This window comes from Phoca vitulina, unplaced genomic scaffold (assembly GCF_004348235.1).
Source record: "Phoca vitulina isolate PV1807 unplaced genomic scaffold, GSC_HSeal_1.0 scaffold12, whole genome shotgun sequence".
Classification (NCBI taxonomy): Eukaryota; Metazoa; Chordata; class Mammalia; order Carnivora; family Phocidae; genus Phoca; species Phoca vitulina.
Window position 1 is genome coordinate 32,011,675 of NW_022589715.1, and position 19,046 is coordinate 32,030,720.

The window sequence follows — 19,046 nt, forward strand, 5'->3', positions numbered from 1 at the left end:
ATACTAGATATGTTGTGCATCAGACCCTAAAGAGTCTTGCATCACCCCCTAAAGATTCATGAACTATGTCAAACTGAGGAGCATGGAGTTAAAGGGATATATTCTCTACTACATTTTGCCGAAGACTACATTCAGATACATGAATAGCAAGGAGGCTCACAAGTGTATCAGCAAATAAATAGACTGTAAACAGAAAGATTAAGGAATGAAAACCTTCATGGTACAGACATAATAACTGTTGAGGCTTATTCTCTTCAAATTAATGACTCCAATTCTTTATAACAATTAAAAAATAAAGAGGAGAAATCATAGAATTAAGGAAAAATGAGAGAGTAAGACAGACAGAATGTGTGGGAGCAGGCAAGATGGTGGACGAGTAGGGGACCTCGTTTCATCTGGTCCCTTGAAGTTAGCTGGATATCTATCAAACCATTCTGAACATCCATGAATTCAGCCTGAGATGTAAAAAAATATATCTGGAACTCTACAAGTAGAAAATTGACTGCTTTTTGCAAGGTAGAAGGTGCAGAGTCATGAATCTGCAGGGAGCTACCAGAAGATAAACAGAGCGGGGAAGGAGCCCCCATAAGCTGGCTACTGGAAAGTTACATAACCCTGGAGCACAAACCAGAACCCTTAGAAATCTGCTCCAGTGAGAGATATCCCTTTGTGAAAGGGGCTCAGGGGATGAAAAGGGCAGAATTCTAGGTGGGTCATTGTGGTCTCAGGATCCCAGGAGACACAGAATGAACAGTGGTGCCTGAACTGGTAGAGTGCCCAATTAGTGGACTGGGGAAACTGGTTATGGTCAGTGAGCCCAGGAGGGGACTTGCAGCTCAGGTCACCATAAACCCTGAGCTGGACGGGTTGGGTGACCAATTTCTGCCTGAGCACCCTGAAAAGGACTGGAACGCATGGGCCATTTACCATCCCCTGGAAGGGGCAAAACGGCTGAGCAACAGCTCTCAGGGCAGCGGTGGCCCCTGGAAAGGACAGTAGGGTGACATCCAGCCATGGCTGGGAGCAGCAGAGCAGGGTATGCGCACAAGCCCGCAACTGCTCGCATTCCCAAGGCACACAAAGGGCAGTAACATGCGGGGGTCCCTCGGACTCCCTCCGGGAAGATTACAGTGGGCATGCATGGCAAGAGTCTGCAGAGTTTGGCACAAACAAAGGTGAAGACTGTCCCAGAAGGTTTATTGAAGAGGGGGGACTGCAATCTTTTGGCTCTGGGCCACTTAGGTAAGAAATTGAGGAAGACACAAAGAGATGAAAAAACATCCATGCTCATGGATTGGAAGAATAAACATTCTTAAAATGTCTATGCTGCCTAGAGCAATCTACACATTCAGTGCAATCCCTATCAAAATACAATCGACATTTTTCACAGAGCTGGAACAAACAATCCTAAAATTTGTATGGAACCAGAAAAGACCCTGAATAGCCAGGGGAATGTTAAAAAGAAAACCAAAGCTGGGGACATCACAATGCCTGACTTCAAGCTCTATTACAAAACTGTAATCATCAAGACAGTGTGGTACTGGCACAAAAACAGACACAGATCATTGAAACAGAATAGAGAGCCCAGAAATGGACCCTCAACTCTATGGTCAGGTAATCTTAAACAAATCAGGAAAAAATATCCAATGGAAAAAAGTCTCTTCAACAAATGGTGTTGGGAAAATTGGACAGCCACATGCAGAAGAATGAAATTGGACCATTCTCTTACACCATACACGAAGATAAACTCAAAATGGATGAAAGACCTCAGTGTGAGACAGGAATCCATGAAAATCCTTGAGAAGATAGGCCGCAACCTCTTTGACATCGGACACAGCAACTTCTTTCAAGACATGTCTCCAAAGGCAAGGGAAACAAAAGCGAAAATGAACTTTTGTGACTTCATCAAGATAAAAAGCTTCTGCACAGCAAAGGAAATAGTTAACAAAACTAAAAGGCAACCTATGGAATGGGAGAAGATATTTGCAAATGACATATCAGGTAATGGGCTGGTATCCAAGATCTATAAAGAACTTCTCAAACTCAACACCCAAAAAACAAATAATCCAGTCAAGAAACGGGCAGAAGACATGAACAGATGCTTCTCCACAGAAGACATACAAATGGCCAACAGACACATGAAAAAATGCTCCACATCACTTGTCATCAGGGAAATACAAATCAACACCACAATGAGATACCACCTTACACCAATTAGAATGGCTAAAATTAACAAGACAGGAAACAGCAAGTGTTGACGAGAATGTGGAGAAAAGGGAACCCTCTTACACTGTTGGTGGGAATGTAAGCTAGTACAGCCACTCTGGAAAACAGTATGGAGGTTCCTCAAGAAGTTAAAAATAGAGCTATCCTACAACCCAGCAATTGCACTACGGGGCATTTAGCCCAAAGATACAGATGTAGTAAAAAGAAGGGGCACCTGCACCCCAGTGTTCATAGTAGCAATGTCCACAATAGCCAAACTGCAGAAGCAGCTGAGATGTCCTTTAACAGATGAATGGATAAAGAAGGTGTGGTTCATATATGCAATGGAATATTACTCAGCCATCAGAAAGGATGAATACCTACCATTTACATCAACATGGGTGGAACTGGAGGGTATTATGCTAAGTGAAATAACTCAATCAGAGAAAGACAATTATCATATGGTTTCATTCATATGTGGAACATAAATAGGTCAGAGGATCATAGGGGAAGGGAGGGAAAACTAAGTGGGAAGAAATCAGAGAAGGAAACTAGCCATGACAGACTCTTGACTCTAGGAAACAAACTGAGGGTTGTGGAAGGGGTGGTCGGTGGGGGGGATGGGGTAACTGGGTGATGGGCATTAAGGAGGCCACATGATGTGATGAGCACTGGGTGTTACACGCAACTAATGAATCATTGAATATTACATCAAAAACTAATGATGGTACTATATGTTGGCTAATTGAATTTAAATAAATTTAAAAAAATCTTTTGTTGATTGTTTCCTTCAAAATAAAAAATAATAAAAAGGAAAGACAGAATGTTCCAGAAGTAATTTGTGGGCCACAGATCTTACAGCCAACACTTACATCACTGCTAAACATAAAGTACTAGAGTTAGTAACTCACAATGAAAACCATATTTGTATGGGTATGGTTTCTCTCTGCTTTGTATGTCTGTATAAAAGTGCTATATAGTCTTAATGTTAGAGTAAGTCTTTGATATTCTTGACCATTTGCTTTGACATAAGAACTTTAAGATCAACTTATCAAGTTCCATTAAAACCTTTGAAGTGATTTTAATTGTAATTCCACTGGATTTTACAGATTATTTGTGGTCAGAATTGATCTCTATCACAGATAGTCTTTTCAGCCATAAGCAGGTGTGTCTGTATTTTAATCAGGTGTTCACTTATGTTTGTCAGTAATGGTTGGTAATTTCTTCTCAAATTTATTGCTATCTTTTGTTTATTTTCAGCGAATAATCACATATAAATTTTGCCAGAGAAGAGAAAATAGAAAAAAAGCCACCTAACTTATTTTATAAGGCTAGTATAACCTTGATAGCAGTCAGGGCTTGTTAGCTGTTAAGCCCAAGTAAAGTCATTGACTTTTCTTAAGAACGCAAATGTAGAAGTCTTAAATAAAATATTAGCGAATTGAATACAGTAGTGACACTCTTGGCTTAAAAGAAAAAAAAAACACATAATTATTTCAATTGATGTACACTGACATTGCTTCCAGTTTTTCATTGTTATAATTTTAAATACTAATACATTGTTAAGATGCACAATAAACAAACCTTTCCTGAGAAGGTCCATATATTAAATATTATAGGCTTGTAGACCAAGAAGCAAATTGAGGTTATAAGTACTTGCATATAACAAAAAAAACACAAACTTCCATTAATCTTTATTAACTAAATTAGAAATACAATAATTGAGTAGTTTTGATAGTACAAGTTTACAAATGTAAATAATGGAATTTTCTGTTGGGGGAATAACATTTCACTTAAATTAGGGCCAAAAGTTGGTGTTCCTTATTAAAAAATATCTATTGTAAAATGTTCATCTTTGAATGCTGATCTATGATGAGATTTTATGTATTTCACGTTTGCAAATTTCTTTCCTATTAATATCAGTCCATGGGCATATGGTTTTAATTGAGTATATTCACCAATTAGATGACATTTTTAGAATTCTGTTAACTAAAAGACTTAAAGAATGCCATTTAGCATGTCATTTTATTACAAGTTAATTACTCCCAGTTAAAATTCCTCAGATGCATAAATAGACTTTGGAATATGGAAATTTCTGTTGCACTTGCATCAAGGTTGAAAAACACTGTTGTGGATTGAAATCAGAAAATATATTGCTGCAGGAATTTGTGTAGAATGGAGATCTCCCTTATTTCTTCAAAATTCAGGAAATGTATAACACAGCCTGACATTACTTGCAAGTCAAAAAAATGGCAGTTATCATTGAAATTACTTTATCATACTATAAGTTTCATATATAAGTACTATTTTGCCTTGCAATTTTAGATTGAAATAGTTTTAAGTCTGTAGCATAAGCTAACTCCAAAGCCATTTAGAGTTAAATAAGAGTGGTGAGCACAATTTTTCCAACCGTTTAAAAATGTAACACCATTTTTAACTTGAGGACTCTACAAAAGGCAGGCTATATTTGGCCAATAGGCCATACTTTATGGACCCCTGCTCTATAAAGTCCTATATTCCCAGTAAATGTGTCTGCGTCTCCAAAACTTTGCAACCAGTAAATAATCCTTTTCATAATTTATTTTAATTCCAGTATAGTTAACATACAGTGATATATTAGTTTTGGGTGCACAATATAGTGATTCAACAATTCTGTACATTACAGGTGCTCATCATGACAAGCTTACTCTTAATCCCCTTCACCTATTTCATCCATCCCCCCCCCCCCTCATACACCTCCACTCTAGTAACCATTGATTTATTTTCTATAGTTAAGAGTCTGTTTCTTGGTTTGTCTCTTTTTTCTTTGTTCATTTTTGTTTTGTTTCTTAAATTCCACATGAGTGAAATCATAGGATATTTCTCTTTCTCTGATTTATTTCACTTACTGTTATACTCAATAGCTCCATCCGTGTCTTTGCAAATAGCAAGATTTCATTATTTTTTTTATTAAGGATTTTATTTATTAGAGAGCGAGCAAGAGAGAGAGCACAAGCAGGGGGAGGAGCATAGGGAAAGGGAGAAGCAGACTCTCCACTGAGCAGGAAGCCTGATGCAGGACTCATGACCTGAGCCAAAGGGGATCATGACTTGAGCCGAGATCATGACCTGAGCCTAAGGTAGACACTTAACTGACTAAGTCACCCAGGCTCCCCAAGATTTCATTATTTTTATGACTGAATAATATTCTGTTGTGTTTATGTACCACATCTAGTATATCCATTCATCAGTCGATGGACACTTGGGCTCCTTCTGTATCTTAGCTATTGTAAATAATTCTGCCATAAACATAGAGGTGCGTGTATACCTTTGAATTCATGTTTTTGCATTCTTTGGGTAAATACCCAGTAGTGGGATTGCTGGATTGTAGGGTAGTTGTATTTTTAAGAGATTTTTTTTTTGAGGAACCTCCACATAGTTTTCCACAGTGGCTGAACTAGTTTGTATTCCCACCAATAGTGCAATAGGATTTCTTTTTCTCCATGTCCCAGCCATCCCAAAGGTTTATTTTTGCTTTTGTTTTCCTTGCCTCAGGAGACATATCTAGAAAAATGTCGGCTGTCAGAGAAATTACTGCCTCTTCTAGGATTTTTATGGTTTCTGGTCTCACATTCAGGTCTTTAATACATTTTGAGTTTATTTTTATGTATGGTATAAGAAAGTGGTCCAGTTTCATTCTGTTGCAGGTAGCTGTCCAGTTTTCCCAATACCGTTTGTTGAAGAGACTGTCTTTTTCCAATTGCATATTCTTGCCTCCTTTGTTGAAGATTAATTGACCATATAAACATGGGTTTATTTCTGGGCTCTCTATTCTGTTCCATGGATCTGTGTATCTGTTTTTGTTACAGTACCATATTTTTTTGATGCCTATAGCTTTGTTCAAATCTGGGATTGTGATACCTCCAACTTTGTTCTTCTCTTTCAAGATTGTTTTGGCTATTCAGAATCTTTTGTGGTTCCATACCAATTTTAGGATTACTTGTTCTAGTTCTGTGAAAGATGCTGTTGGTATTTTGAAAAGGATTACTATAAATCTGTAGATTGCTTTGGGTAGTATGGACATTTTAACAATACTGATTCTTCTACTTCATGAGCATAAAATATCTTTCCATTGGTTTGTGTCATCTTCAATTTCTTTCATCAATGTTTTATACTAAGGGTACAGGTCTTTCACCTCCTTGGTTAAGTTTCTTCCTAGGTATTTTATTCTTTTTGCTGCAGTTGTAAATGGAGAATTTTTCTTAATTTCTCCTCCTGCTACTACATTATTAGTGTATAAAAAAGCATCAGATTTCTGTATATTGATTTTATATCCTGTGGCTTCGCTGAATTCATTTATCATTTCTAGTAGTTTTCTTTTGTAGAGTCTTTAGGGTTTTTTTTTAATATAGTATCATGTCATCTGCAAATAGTCCAGTTTTACTTCTTCCTTACCAATTTGGATACCTTTGTCTGATTGCTATGGCTAGGACTTCCAGTACTGTGTTGAATAAAAGTGGTGACAGTGGACATCCTTATCTTGCTCCTGATCTTAGGAGAAAAGCTCTTAGATTTTCACCATTGAATATGATGTTAGCTATGGGTTTTTTATATATAGCCTTCATTATGTTGTGGTGTGTTCCCTCTAAACCTACTTTGTTGATGGTTTTTATCATGAATGCATGTTATACTTTGTCAGATTCTTTTTCTGCATCTGTTGATCATGTGGTTTTTATCCTTTCTCTTGATGTGATGTATCATGTTGACTGATTTGCAATATTTGCAAATATTGAGCCACCCTTGCATCCCAAGAATAAATTCCACTTGATCAAGGTGAATGATTTTTTAATGTATTGTTGGATTTGGTTTGGTGATACGTTGTTGAGTATTTTTTATCTGTGTTCACCAGATATATTAGCCTGCAGTTCTCTTTTTTTGTAGTGTCTTTATCTGGCTTTGGTATCAGGGTAATGGCAATCTCAAAAGTGAATTTGGAAGCTTTCCTTACTCTCCTGTTTTTGGAATAGTTTGAGAGAATATATATTAACTCTTGTTTAAATGTTTGCTAGAATTCACCTGTGAGGCTGTCTGGTCCTGGACTTTTGTTTCTTGGGAGTTTTTTTATTACAGATTCTATTTTCATTGCTGGCAGCAGGTCTGTTCAAATTTTCTGTTTGTTCCTCAGTGACCTTGGGAAGACTGTATGTTTCTAGGAACTTATCCATTTCTTCTATGTTGCCCAATTTGTTGGCATATGATTTTTCATCATGTTTTCTTATAATTCTTTCTGGTTGTTGTTTTCTCCTCTTTCACTTATAATTTTGTTTATTTGAGCCCTCTCTTTTTTTTTGATGACTTTGGATAAAAGCTTATCAATTTTGTTGATCTTTTCAAAGAACCAGCTCCTGGTTTCATTGACCTGTTATTCTGTTTTTTTAGTTTCTATTTCATTTATTTCTGCTCTATCTTTATTATTTTATTTCTTCTGCTGGTTTGGGGTTTTGTTTCTTCTTCTTTTTCTAGCTCCATTAGGTGTAAGTTTAGGTTATTTGAGATTTTTCTTGCTTCTTGAGTTAGGCCTGTATTGCTATAAACTTCCCTCTTAGAAGAGCTTTTGCTTTGTCTCAAAGATTTTGGACCATTGTATTTGTTTATTTGTCTCCATGTAATTTTTTATTTCCTCTTTGATATTTTGGTTGACCCATTTGTTGCTTAATAGCATGTTATTTAACCTCCATGTATTTGTGTTCTTTACAGATTTTTTCTTGTGTTTGATTTCTAGTTTTATAGCAATGTGGTCCGAAAAAATGCATAGTATGACTTCAGTCTTTTTGAATTTGCTGAAATCATTGCAGCCTAACCTTGTGATCTGTTCTGGACAGTAATCTATGTGCACTTGAATCAAGTGTATTCTGCTATTTTAGGATGGAATGTTCTGAATAGATCTGGTCCAGATCCATCGGTTAGATCCATCTGGTCCAGTGTGTCATTCAAAGCCACTATTTCCTTGTTGAATTTCTGTGTGGATGATCTACCCATTGATGTGAGGTGTTAAAGTACCCTACTATTATTGTATCACTATTGATTATTTCCTTTATGTTTGTTATTAGCTGCTTTATGTATTTGGAGGCTGCCATGTTGGGTGTGTAAATATTTAGTTATTATACCTTCTTTTTGAATTGTTCCCTTTATGATTACATAGTGTCCTTTTTCCGTTATTACAACCTTCTGTTAAAGCTCATTTTGTCCAGCATAAGTATTGCTACCCTGGCTTTCTTTTCACATCCATTTGCATGATAAGTGCTTTTCTATCCCTGCACTTTCAGTCTGCATGTGCCTCTAGGTCTGAAATAGGCAGACATATAAATGGGCCTTGCTTTTTTTATCCATTCCATCACGTCTTTTGATTTGAGTATTTTGTCCATTTACATTCAGAGTAATTGTCGATAGGTATGTACTTATTGTCATTTTATTACTTGTTTTATGGCTGTTTTTGTAGTTCTTCTCTGTTCCTTTGTTCTCTTGCTCTTTTCTCTCATGGTTTTCTGGCTTTCTTAGTGATATACTTGGATTCCTTTCTCTTTATTTTTTGCATATTTAGTATCAGTTTTTGATTTGTGGTTACCATTACATTTATATATAACATCTTCTGTATATCAGTCTGTGTTTAGTTGATGGTCACTTAAGTTTGAACCCATTCTAAAAGCACTATGTTTTTACTCTTTTCCCAGCCCTGTTTTATGTATATGGTGCCCTACTTTACATCCTTTTATTCTGTGAGGCCCTTGACTGATTTATATAGGTATATTTAATTTTAGTGCCTTTTTGCTTCCTACTTTTCTTTCTCTTGCCTATGGGCTTGCCTTTCCACTCAGAGTCCCCTTTAACATTTCTTATAGGGCTGATTTAGGGTGAGGAATTCCTTTAATTTTTATTTGGGAAATTCTCTCTGCTTGTATTATGAGTGATTGCTATGTTGGATAGAGTATTTTTGGCTGCAGGGTTTTTTTCTTTCAGCACTTTGAATATATCATGCCACTCCTTTCTAGCCTACAAGTTTCTGCTGAGGAATCCACTGACAGTCTTACAGGATTTCCCTTGTATGTAACTGTTTTCTCTTACTGCTTTTAAAATTCTCTCTTTTTTTTTGTTTGTTTGTTTTTTGTTTTTCCATTTCAATTACTATGTGTCTTGGTGTGGGCTTCTTTGGGTTAATTTTTGGGGGAATCTCTGTGCCTCCTGGGTATAGATTTCTGTTTCCTTCTCCAGATTTGGGGAGTTTCCAGCTATTATCTCTTCAAATAAACTTTCAGTCCCTTTTCCCTCTCTCCTCCTCTGGGATTTCTATAATGTAAATGTTATTATGCTTGATGGTGTTGCTGAGTTCCATTAATCTATTTTCATTTTTCATTATTTTTTGTCCCTCTTTTCCAGTCAGCTTGATTCCTTTCTGTTACTCTCTTGCAGGTCCGTGATCTGTTCTTCCGCTTCCTCTACTCTGCTATTTATTGCATCTAGTTTATTTTTTATTTCAGTTATTGAGTTCTTCGTCTCTCATTGGTTCTTTTTTTATGTTTTCTGTCTCTTTTTTGAAGGTATCACTGAGTTCCTCTACTCTTCTCAAGTCTAGTTGAGTATATCTTTATGACCGTTACTTTAAATTCTCTATCAGGTGTATTTCCTATCTCCATTTCATTTAGATCTCACTGTGATTTTGTCTTGTTCTTTCATTTGGGACATATTCCTCTCTCTCATTTTGTCTAACTCTCTGTGTCTTTTTCTGTGTTTTAGTAAAGTCCACTATATCTCTTGCTCTTGAAAGTAGTGGCTTTAGGGGCGCCTGCGTGGCTCAGTCAGTTAAGCACCCAACTCTTGATTTCAGCTCAGGTTGTGATCTCAGGATTGTGGGATTGAGCCCCGCATGGGCTCTGTGCTCACCAGGGAGTCTGCTGGGGCTTCTCTCTCTCCCTCCCCTTCCCCCCCCCCCGCAACGCTCTCTGTTTCTCTTAAAGTAAATAAATAAATCTTAAAAAAAGAAAAGAAAAAGAAAAAAAGGAAGTAGTGGCCTTATGAAGAGGAGGTCATGTAGTGCCTTGCAGTGCAATGTCCCCAGTTCACAGAACCTGGAGCTTCAGGGGTGTGTCCTGTGTGTGTTGCACATGCAGTACTGTGTGGCTAAGCTGCATTTACCTTTAATTCTGTCATATATGATGACTCTCTTTGTCTTTTGTGTGCAGAGTTTGATCACTGTGTTGAAAATGGGCCATTCTGGGGCCATGTTGGGTTTGAGCTCAGTCAAACCAGGCATTTACCAGAGATGCAGTAGCACCAAATTGCAACGTGCTTTCCCTGTGTTAGCCCCTGAGTTTTTGTTGGTGGGTGGAGCCTGTAGTCAGACTTGATGTCTGCTCCCAGCCCACTTCTGGAGCCACAGTTGGATTGGAGTGTAGGGTTATCTTACCCTCTACTTTGGAGTGGTGCTCACCCCTGTCAGGGCTGTTTGCACACTGCCAGTCTTGTGGTACCACTTTGTATGGGATCCTGCCAAGGACATACTGGAGGAAGGAAGTCTGCTGTAGAATGTAGGGGTGGGGCATGTGGTGCCAGGATGGTCTTCACCAGTCTACTAAAGGAGAGGACCTGCAGCCACCTGGGAAAACTTGTCAAGACTGGCGGGGGTGGGGATGCAGATCTGCAGAAGCACACCAGGGCAGGGTGCACTGTAAGTAAGCTAGGTGGAACATGTTGGTACTGTGCTGGTTCCTGCAGGTATCCTATATTTAGGCTGGGGGTGGGGGTTGGACAAGGGAGTGAAATGGTGCCGAGCAGCATTTTGTTCTTGGAGAAGTCTCCCAAAGATCCCTGCCTCTCCAGCACATGCTCTGAGATTAGTAAATAAATCTCATTCCCATATACCTCGGGCGGTTTTCAAACTGCTGCTTCTATGCTGTATTTCAGTGGGGCTGTTTGTAGTCAAAAAGATTAAGGGCAGGAAGTCAGTTTCCTGTTGTTCTCCCTGCTCTCCCAGAACCAAGCCCACTGATTTTTAAAGTTCAGGTGTAATACCCCATTGACTGTAAGAACTCGTGAAGTTAGGCCCTTCTGGTTTTCAAAGCCAAATGTTATGAGGATTTGTCTTCCCAGTGTGTCCCCCGTGCCTCAGGTGCCTGGTGTGCCTGATGTGGGGGTCTGCTTCTCTCTCCTCTCCACATCTGCAGTGTCCCTCCTTCCTGGGGACAGTCCTGTGGGTCCATTTGGCTCCTGACAGCATCTCCACTTTTCCTGCCCTCTTTGATGTGGCTTCTCTGCGTTTACCTGTAGAGAGTCTGGTCTGTCAGTCTTTGGGTCATTTTCTGGGTTATTTACACTGATGTGGGTGTTATCTAGTGGTATTTATGGGATGAGGTGAGCTAATGATCCTCCTACTCTGCCATCTTCCCTGGAAGTCTCTGCAGCCAGTAAATATTCTGAACTTTTAAAAACTTAAACAATTTGAAATTATATTTTTTCAATTACACTTATTTGAATATTAATAAAGTGAAATATCTTTCATGAGTATAGGCCATTTATATTTCTTCATTGTAAACTGGTTGTTTATATTCTTTTTCCATTTCTTAAAAGGTTTATTTCTTTATTCTAGAGAGAGAGGGAGAGGGAAAGAGAGATCTCAAGCAGATTCCCTACTGAGCAGGGAGCCCAATGTAGGGCTCACTCTCATGACCCTGAGATCATGACCTGAGCTGAGATCATGACCTGAGCCGAAATCAAGAGTCAGACACATAACTGACTGAGCCACCCAGGTGCCCCTTCTTTTTCCATTTTTATTGCAATAATATTCCAGCAATCTTTTGCACACCAAAAATAGTTCAAAATCCTTTTTAGTGGCTATACCTACTTTAGTAGTATTTTACACTGCTTTCTCCCACACATCCAATCTAAGACTCCTTCCATATTCAAAGATATACCATTGCCTAACACAACTTTTTTTCAATCTTCTGTATATATATATATGCACCAGATACTAATTCTGTCGCTTTTTCTCTATTTTCCCTCCTAGCATAACTCTTATTTGTCCTTCAAGACTCAGAGCAAGGATCAGTTCCTTCTCTTTAGCTCCACAGCAAATATTTGTGCAAATATCTGTTATAAAACCTATCACACATTATGTAATTAACTGTTCACAATGATCTGTCTCCCCACTGGGCTCACAGCTTCTTGAGACATGGAATTGTAATTGATCTCTATATTCCAGAACAATGCCTAACACTTAGTAGGCACTGATTATTTGCTGACTGTATGAGTTCAAGATAATAGTAATATTAACAATGTTAACAAAGTAGTATGTGCCAGACACATAAATGTCAGAGACAAATTTGTGTAGTTGTATTTCTTGTAAAATGTTTATCATAATATTATATACAATTGAATTTTGAAGAAGTCATCTCAGATATTAAAATCTCACCAAAGAACATAGCAATAAATGTTTTTATTTCCTGACAAAACTGAGTATGTTGAACATTTGGTTTAAAAACTTGTCTTTTTCCCTGAAGAATTAAAATAACTTTATTTAAATAATGCTATTAGGTAATAGTTATAATCTACAATTCAAGAAAATTTGCTTATACTAGAAAAGAAAACTGAATTAAAACACAAAAAATATTCATCAGCCATGTCTGTTTTGTAATCTGAACAGTAAGCTCTTTTGCTCAAAATCTTCTTTGTAACTTGACCAAGATTCATTTGGATTAATCTTTTATTTTGTTTTTTTTCCAAAGGACATCCATTACTTTGCACTAGATAAGGGTGAATTGGCACTAGCTGAAGTGGCAAGAAAAAGAGCTAGTGACATTGATGCAGAATCAATAACCTCTGGAGTTGGTAAGAATTAATGCTGGGTTTTTTAAGTGCTTTTTGTTTCAGTCAATACTTACTCAGTATCTTGTATATTTATGTTTGTAAGGCCCGGTTGGTTAATTTGAATTACTTTCTTTGTAAAGAAAGTGACTTTTAAAAAAGAATTAAGCCGGGGTAAATAGTACAATATGGATATATAAGTGGGAACAGTGTTGATATAAAAATTAATAATCACTGATTAATCACCATTTAGCAAAAAGTCAAAAAGACACTGTTTTCATAAGATTTTTGAGGTAGTTTATTATCATAAGTGCTGTTATTAATATTAGCCAACACAGAAACTTATATAATTATTTATACACATAGACATGTCATATCTCAAAAGAATTCTGTCCTATATCAAAGTATTTCACATGGGCTTTTAGGTTTGATGGGTGACTGGTTTTCTTTTAGAAGCCACTAGTCGTTTTACAGTGTAGTCTTCCAAAGAAGACCAGTCAGAAACCTATTTAATCTAAAGGTCCATACAAAACTTTATAATATATAAAAATGATAGTTTTAAAAACTATTATAATATCAACATGAGCTTCCTTTTCCCTAAACTTAGTTTGTCTAATGTGACTAAGTCTGGAATTATTGATCTCTGGACATCCCAATTCCTATTCTTCCTGGTATTTACTATTCCTAGATTAGGCAAAGGGCCCTCAGAATTGCAAAAGAATTCATTTCTTTGTGGAACTCCTGAGAAAGGAAGTTTTAATAGATTTCTACTTTGTAAGTTTGCTTCAAATTATTATAACAAGCCTCTCCAGTGATTGATCATCTTTGTTTTTATAATGCTGTTTGCAGCCAGAAGGAGCAATTGCCAGCTTCTCTTTAAGGATGGAGGTTTTGCATTTTAAAGCTATTTAAAGTTACTAAGGTTGAAAAGGAATGTGAAGAAATTATCACAAAATTTCAGAAAAAGGAAGAAACTCCACTATTCACCAGTATGCTTTCTGTGCCCTGTGAATGCTTTGATTAGATTCCTGTAGCCAGCTGGTACTTCCTAGCCAGAGTCTTTTTGAGCCCTGCCTCATTTCTAGCAAATATCTTTCTTCACTGAAACCCTGTACCTCCCTGCTTTCAGCCTTTTTTTTTCAGGGCTTTACCCTCTGACCTTGATTACTCCCTTGACAAAGATACCATTCAGTAACAACAGTAACTATCAAGAGGGAACATTCAGATGAATGTTCTACTCCACTTTTATTCTAGAAAACTGGGGTGACTCCCACTCAAAATTAGAAAAGGAATTAGGAAAGAATCTCTAGTTTCTTAATTGTAGTTTCTGTCTAGTTCTTCCATATAGCCCACATCATGCTGGGGAAAGCTAATTTTCTCTCAAGTTCCTTCAATTTAGTTCAACTCTGCTCTCTCAAACATTTCTGAAAGCAGAAAATAATTAAGTTTTTGGCTTTCAAAAGTGTTGCTTGATGCAAGCAAGAAGGTAAATTATGTAATATAACAAGAGCATTCAAGTTGAAGTATTTCAAGGGCGCCTGGGTGGCTCCGTCGGTTAAGCATCTGCCTTCAGCTCAGGTCATGATCCCAGGGTCCTGGGATCGAGTCCCGCATCGGGCTCCCTGCTCCACGGAAAGTCTGCTTCTCCCTCTACCTCTGCCTGCCACTCCCCCTGCTGTGCTCTCTCTCTCTCTCCGTCAAAGAAAGAAATAAGATCTTTTTAAAAAAATAAATAAGTTGAAGTATTTCAGTCTACGTGGAAGAGTCTGTAAAAATTATCACATGTGGTAGCCATCAACATAACTAAAAGCAAGAGTTGCCAAAGGATAAGTTCAATGATAATAATCTGAACAATTTGAAAGTTTTTTATTTAAATTTTTTATTATAGTATAACATACATACAGAAAAGCACACAAATCATAAATGTAACTCAGTGGATTTTCACAAAGTAAACACATTCTTGTAACCATTATCCAGACCAAGTAACATACATTACCAGGACCACACAAGCCCTCTCATATCCACTTTAAGATACTACATCCCAGCCGAACTATCTTTACTTATAATACTATAGATTAGCTTTACCTTTCTTTCAAATTTTAAATAAGTGGAATCTATATTATTCTTTTGTTTTTGGCTCCTTTCACTTAACTTTATGAGATTCTTTTATATTGTTGTATATAAGTAATTCTTTCCTTTTTATTATATAACAGTATTCCAGTAGATGAACATATACAATTTTATTTATTCTATCCCAGATATTTGAATTCTTTCAAGTCTGGGGCTTATTGTGAATAGTGTTGCTATGAATATACTTGTGTTTGTCTTTTAACAGATGTATACACATCTTCTGGGTATGTGCTTAAAAGTGGATTTGCTGGGACATAGGATATATTCATATATTCAGCTTTAGTAGTGTGGAGAGGAAAAAAGTTTTCCTCTGTCCTTCAAGGTTTTTCCACCCAAACTAAAAACCAGATTTACACAAGACTGATTAATAGAGAATGTTGGCTAATTGTATTTAAATTAAAAAAAACCCAAGGAAAAAAAAGACTGATTAATAGAAAATGAAACAAGGTTTAATAATATATATACCTCCTGTATACATGGGAGAGACCCAAGAAAACGGAGTATCTCACCAAAATAGCTGAAGCCATCACCTTAAATACCATCTCCATCTAAAGACAAGAGAAGATGTAGGTAGAGGATCATTTATGGGAGGTTACCATAAAAAGCATAGTAAAAAAGGCTAAAGTTGTCATGCAGATTTAAGTTCATGCCTTCTCCACTGCTAACAGTTTCTAGGCATCTAAGAGTCATCCCCCTCTTCCTGATACTGAGGGAGACACCCTTACAAATGGAGATTTCCCTTATACATGGAAATGTCTCTTAAGGGAGGGAAACTGGGATTTCAGAGATATTCTTGTGTCTACAGTTTCTTAAAAAATACCAGCTTAGAACCATATGATCCAGCAATTGCACTACTGGGTATTTACCCCAAAGATACAAAAGTAGGGATCCAAAAGGCTACGTGCACCCCGATGTTTATAGCAGCAATGTCCACAATAGCCAAACTGTGGAAAGAGCCAAGATGTCCATCGACAGATGAATGGATAAAGAAGATGTGGTATATATATACAATGGAATATTATGCAGCCATCAAAAGGAATGAGATCTTGCCATTTGCAACGACGTGGATGGAACTGGAGGGTATTATGCTGAGCGAAATAAGTCAAACAGAGAAAGACATGTATCATATGACCTCACTGATATGAGGAATTCTTAATCTCAGGAAACTGAGGGTTGCTGGAGTGGGGGGTGGGGTGGGAGGGATGGGGTGACTGGGTGATGGACACTGGGGAGGGTATGTGTTCTGGAAAGCGCTGTGAATTGTGCAAGACTGTTGAATCTCAGATCTGTACCTCTGAAACAAATAATGCAATATATGTTAAGAAAGAAAAAAAGAAGAAGAAAAATGTAGCAGGAGGGGAAGAATGAAGGGGGGGAAATCGGAGGGGGAGAAGAACCATGAGAGACAATGGACTCTGAAAAACAAACTGAGGGTTCTAGAGGGGAGGGGTTGGGAGGATGGGTTAGCCTGGTGATGGGTATTGAGGAGGGCACGTTCTGCATGGAGCACTGGGTGTTATGCACAAACAATGAATCATGGAACACTATATCTAAAACTAATGATGTAATGTATGGGGATTAACATAACAATAAAAAAATTAAAAAAAAAATACCAGCTTAGAATAATCAATATGCCAAAGAGGCATATCTTTTTTAATCAAATTTATATATTCTTATTTTTTTAAGTTTCTTTTTAAATTCCAGTTAACATACAGTGGTGTAATATTAGATTTCATTCTTTTTTAAGGCTGAGTAATATTCCATTGTATATATATATACCACTTCTTCTTTATCCATTCATCAGTCGATGGACATTTGGGCTCTTTCCATAATTTGGCAGTTGTTGATAAAACCACTAGAAACATCGGGGCAAACGTACCCCTTCAAAGAAGTATTTTTGTATTCTTTGGGTAAATATCTAGTAGTGTGATTGCTGGGTCATAGAGTAGTTCTATTTTCAATTTTTTAAGGAACCTCCATCCTGTTTTCCAGAGTGGCTATACCAGTTTGCATTCCTACCAACCCACCAGTGCAAAATGGTTCCCCTTTCTCCATATCCCAAAGACGCATAGCTTATGGTGGAAAAATCTGCTCCCCTACAGTAGCTATTTCCAGTTTTCCTAGGGAGTTGTAACAACTTATCTTCTCACCAGCAGTCCATAACAGTAGAGCTTGCCCCATCCTCAATGCATGATATTGTCTGTCTTTGCATTTTAGCCATTCTGGTGGGGAAGACATTAATATTTTGTAAATGTGATAGTGTATATATAGAATGTTCCTGGGCTCTTTATTTCACTGGTCTCTTTGTACTTGCACAAATATCTCAGTGTTTTTTTTTTAAATTGAAGTATAGTTGACACACAGTGTTACATTCCACAAGTCTGTATCTTACGTTATGCTCACCACAAGCGTAGCTATCATCTGTCACCATACAACGCTATTACAATACCATTGACTAGATTCCCTGTACCTTTCAATCCCATGATTTCTTTTTTTTTATTATGTTAATCACGATACATTACATCGTGTTCCATGATTCATTGTTTGCGTATAACACCCAGTGCTCCATGCAGAACGTGCTCTCTTTAATACCCACCAGGCTAACCCATCCTCCCACCCCTCTCCCCTCTAGAACACTCAGTTTGTTTTTCAGAGTCCATCGTCTCTCATGGTTCATCTCCCCCTCCGATTTCCCCCCCTTCATTCTTCCCCTCCTGAAGACCTGTACTGTACCTCTGAAACAAATAATACATTATATGTTAAAAAAAAAAATATCACCCCATGACTTCTTCATTCTGTAACTGGAAGCCTTTATCTTCCACTCTCCCTTTACTCATTTGCCCATCCCCCACCCACATCCCACCCTCAGTTTTTCTCTATTATTATGGGTCTGTTTCTGCTTTTTGTTTTTTTTAGATCCCATGTATTTATCTATGTCTGACTTATTTCACTTAGCATATCCTCTAGGTTCATCCACGCTGTCTTAATGGCAAGATCTTACTCTTTTTTATGGTTGAGGGTGTGTGTGTATATGTGTATATGTATATACACATATATCCATTCATCTACTGATGGACACTTGGGTTGTTTCCAGATCTTGGCTATTATAAATAATACTGCAATACACAGGGGACATATATCTTTTCAGGTTAGTGTTTTCATTTTCTTTGGGTAAATACCCAGTAGTGGAATTACTGGATCATATAGTATTTTTATTTTTAATTTTCTGAGAAGCATCCATATGGTTTTCTACAGTGGTTCTACCAACTTACAGTCCCACCAAGAGTGCCTGAAGGTTCCTTTATTTCCACATCCTCAACAACACTTATTTCTTGTCATTTTGATTAGAGCCATTCTGAAAGGTATAAAGTGATATCTCATGGTGGTTTGATTTGCATATTTCTGCTGATTAGTAATGTTGAGGTCTGTTTCATGTACCTATTGGCCATCTGTTTGTCTTCTTTGGAAAAATGTATATTCAGGTAAGTACTCTTTCCATTTTTTAACTGGATTGTTTGATGGGCTTTTTGGGGGGTGGGTTGTATACATTATTAATATATCTTGACTATTAACTCATTGTCAGATGGATCATTGCAAATATCTAATCCCATTCAGTAGGTTGCTTTTTGTTTTGTGGATAATTTCCTTTGCTTTTCTTAGAGAAAAAGGCAATAGCTTTTTATTTTGGTGTAGTCCCAATAGTTTATTTTTGCATCTGTTTCCCTTGCCTGAAGAGAGAGGTCTAGAAAATTACTGCTAAGGCTGCTGTCAAAGAAATTATTACCTATGTTTTCTTCTAAGGTTTTATGCTTTTAGGTCTAACATTTAGGTCTTTAATACAATTTGAGCTTATTTTTTTGTATGGTGTAAGAAAGTAG

General features: G+C 37.3%; 1 protein-coding gene across 2 annotated transcripts in view; it reads left to right on the forward strand.

The window, feature by feature from the left end:
* The window catches only part of WDPCP (WD repeat containing planar cell polarity effector), a 399,135-nt gene that overhangs the window by 293,615 nt on the left and 86,474 nt on the right, over positions 1-19,046 (forward strand). For both annotated transcript variants that reach the window (XM_032410864.1, XM_032410865.1), the window contains one exon: positions 12,960-13,062. In XM_032410864.1, the coding sequence (XP_032266755.1) occupies positions 12,960-13,062 (103 nt within the window). The remainder of the gene's footprint in view (positions 1-12,959; positions 13,063-19,046) is intronic.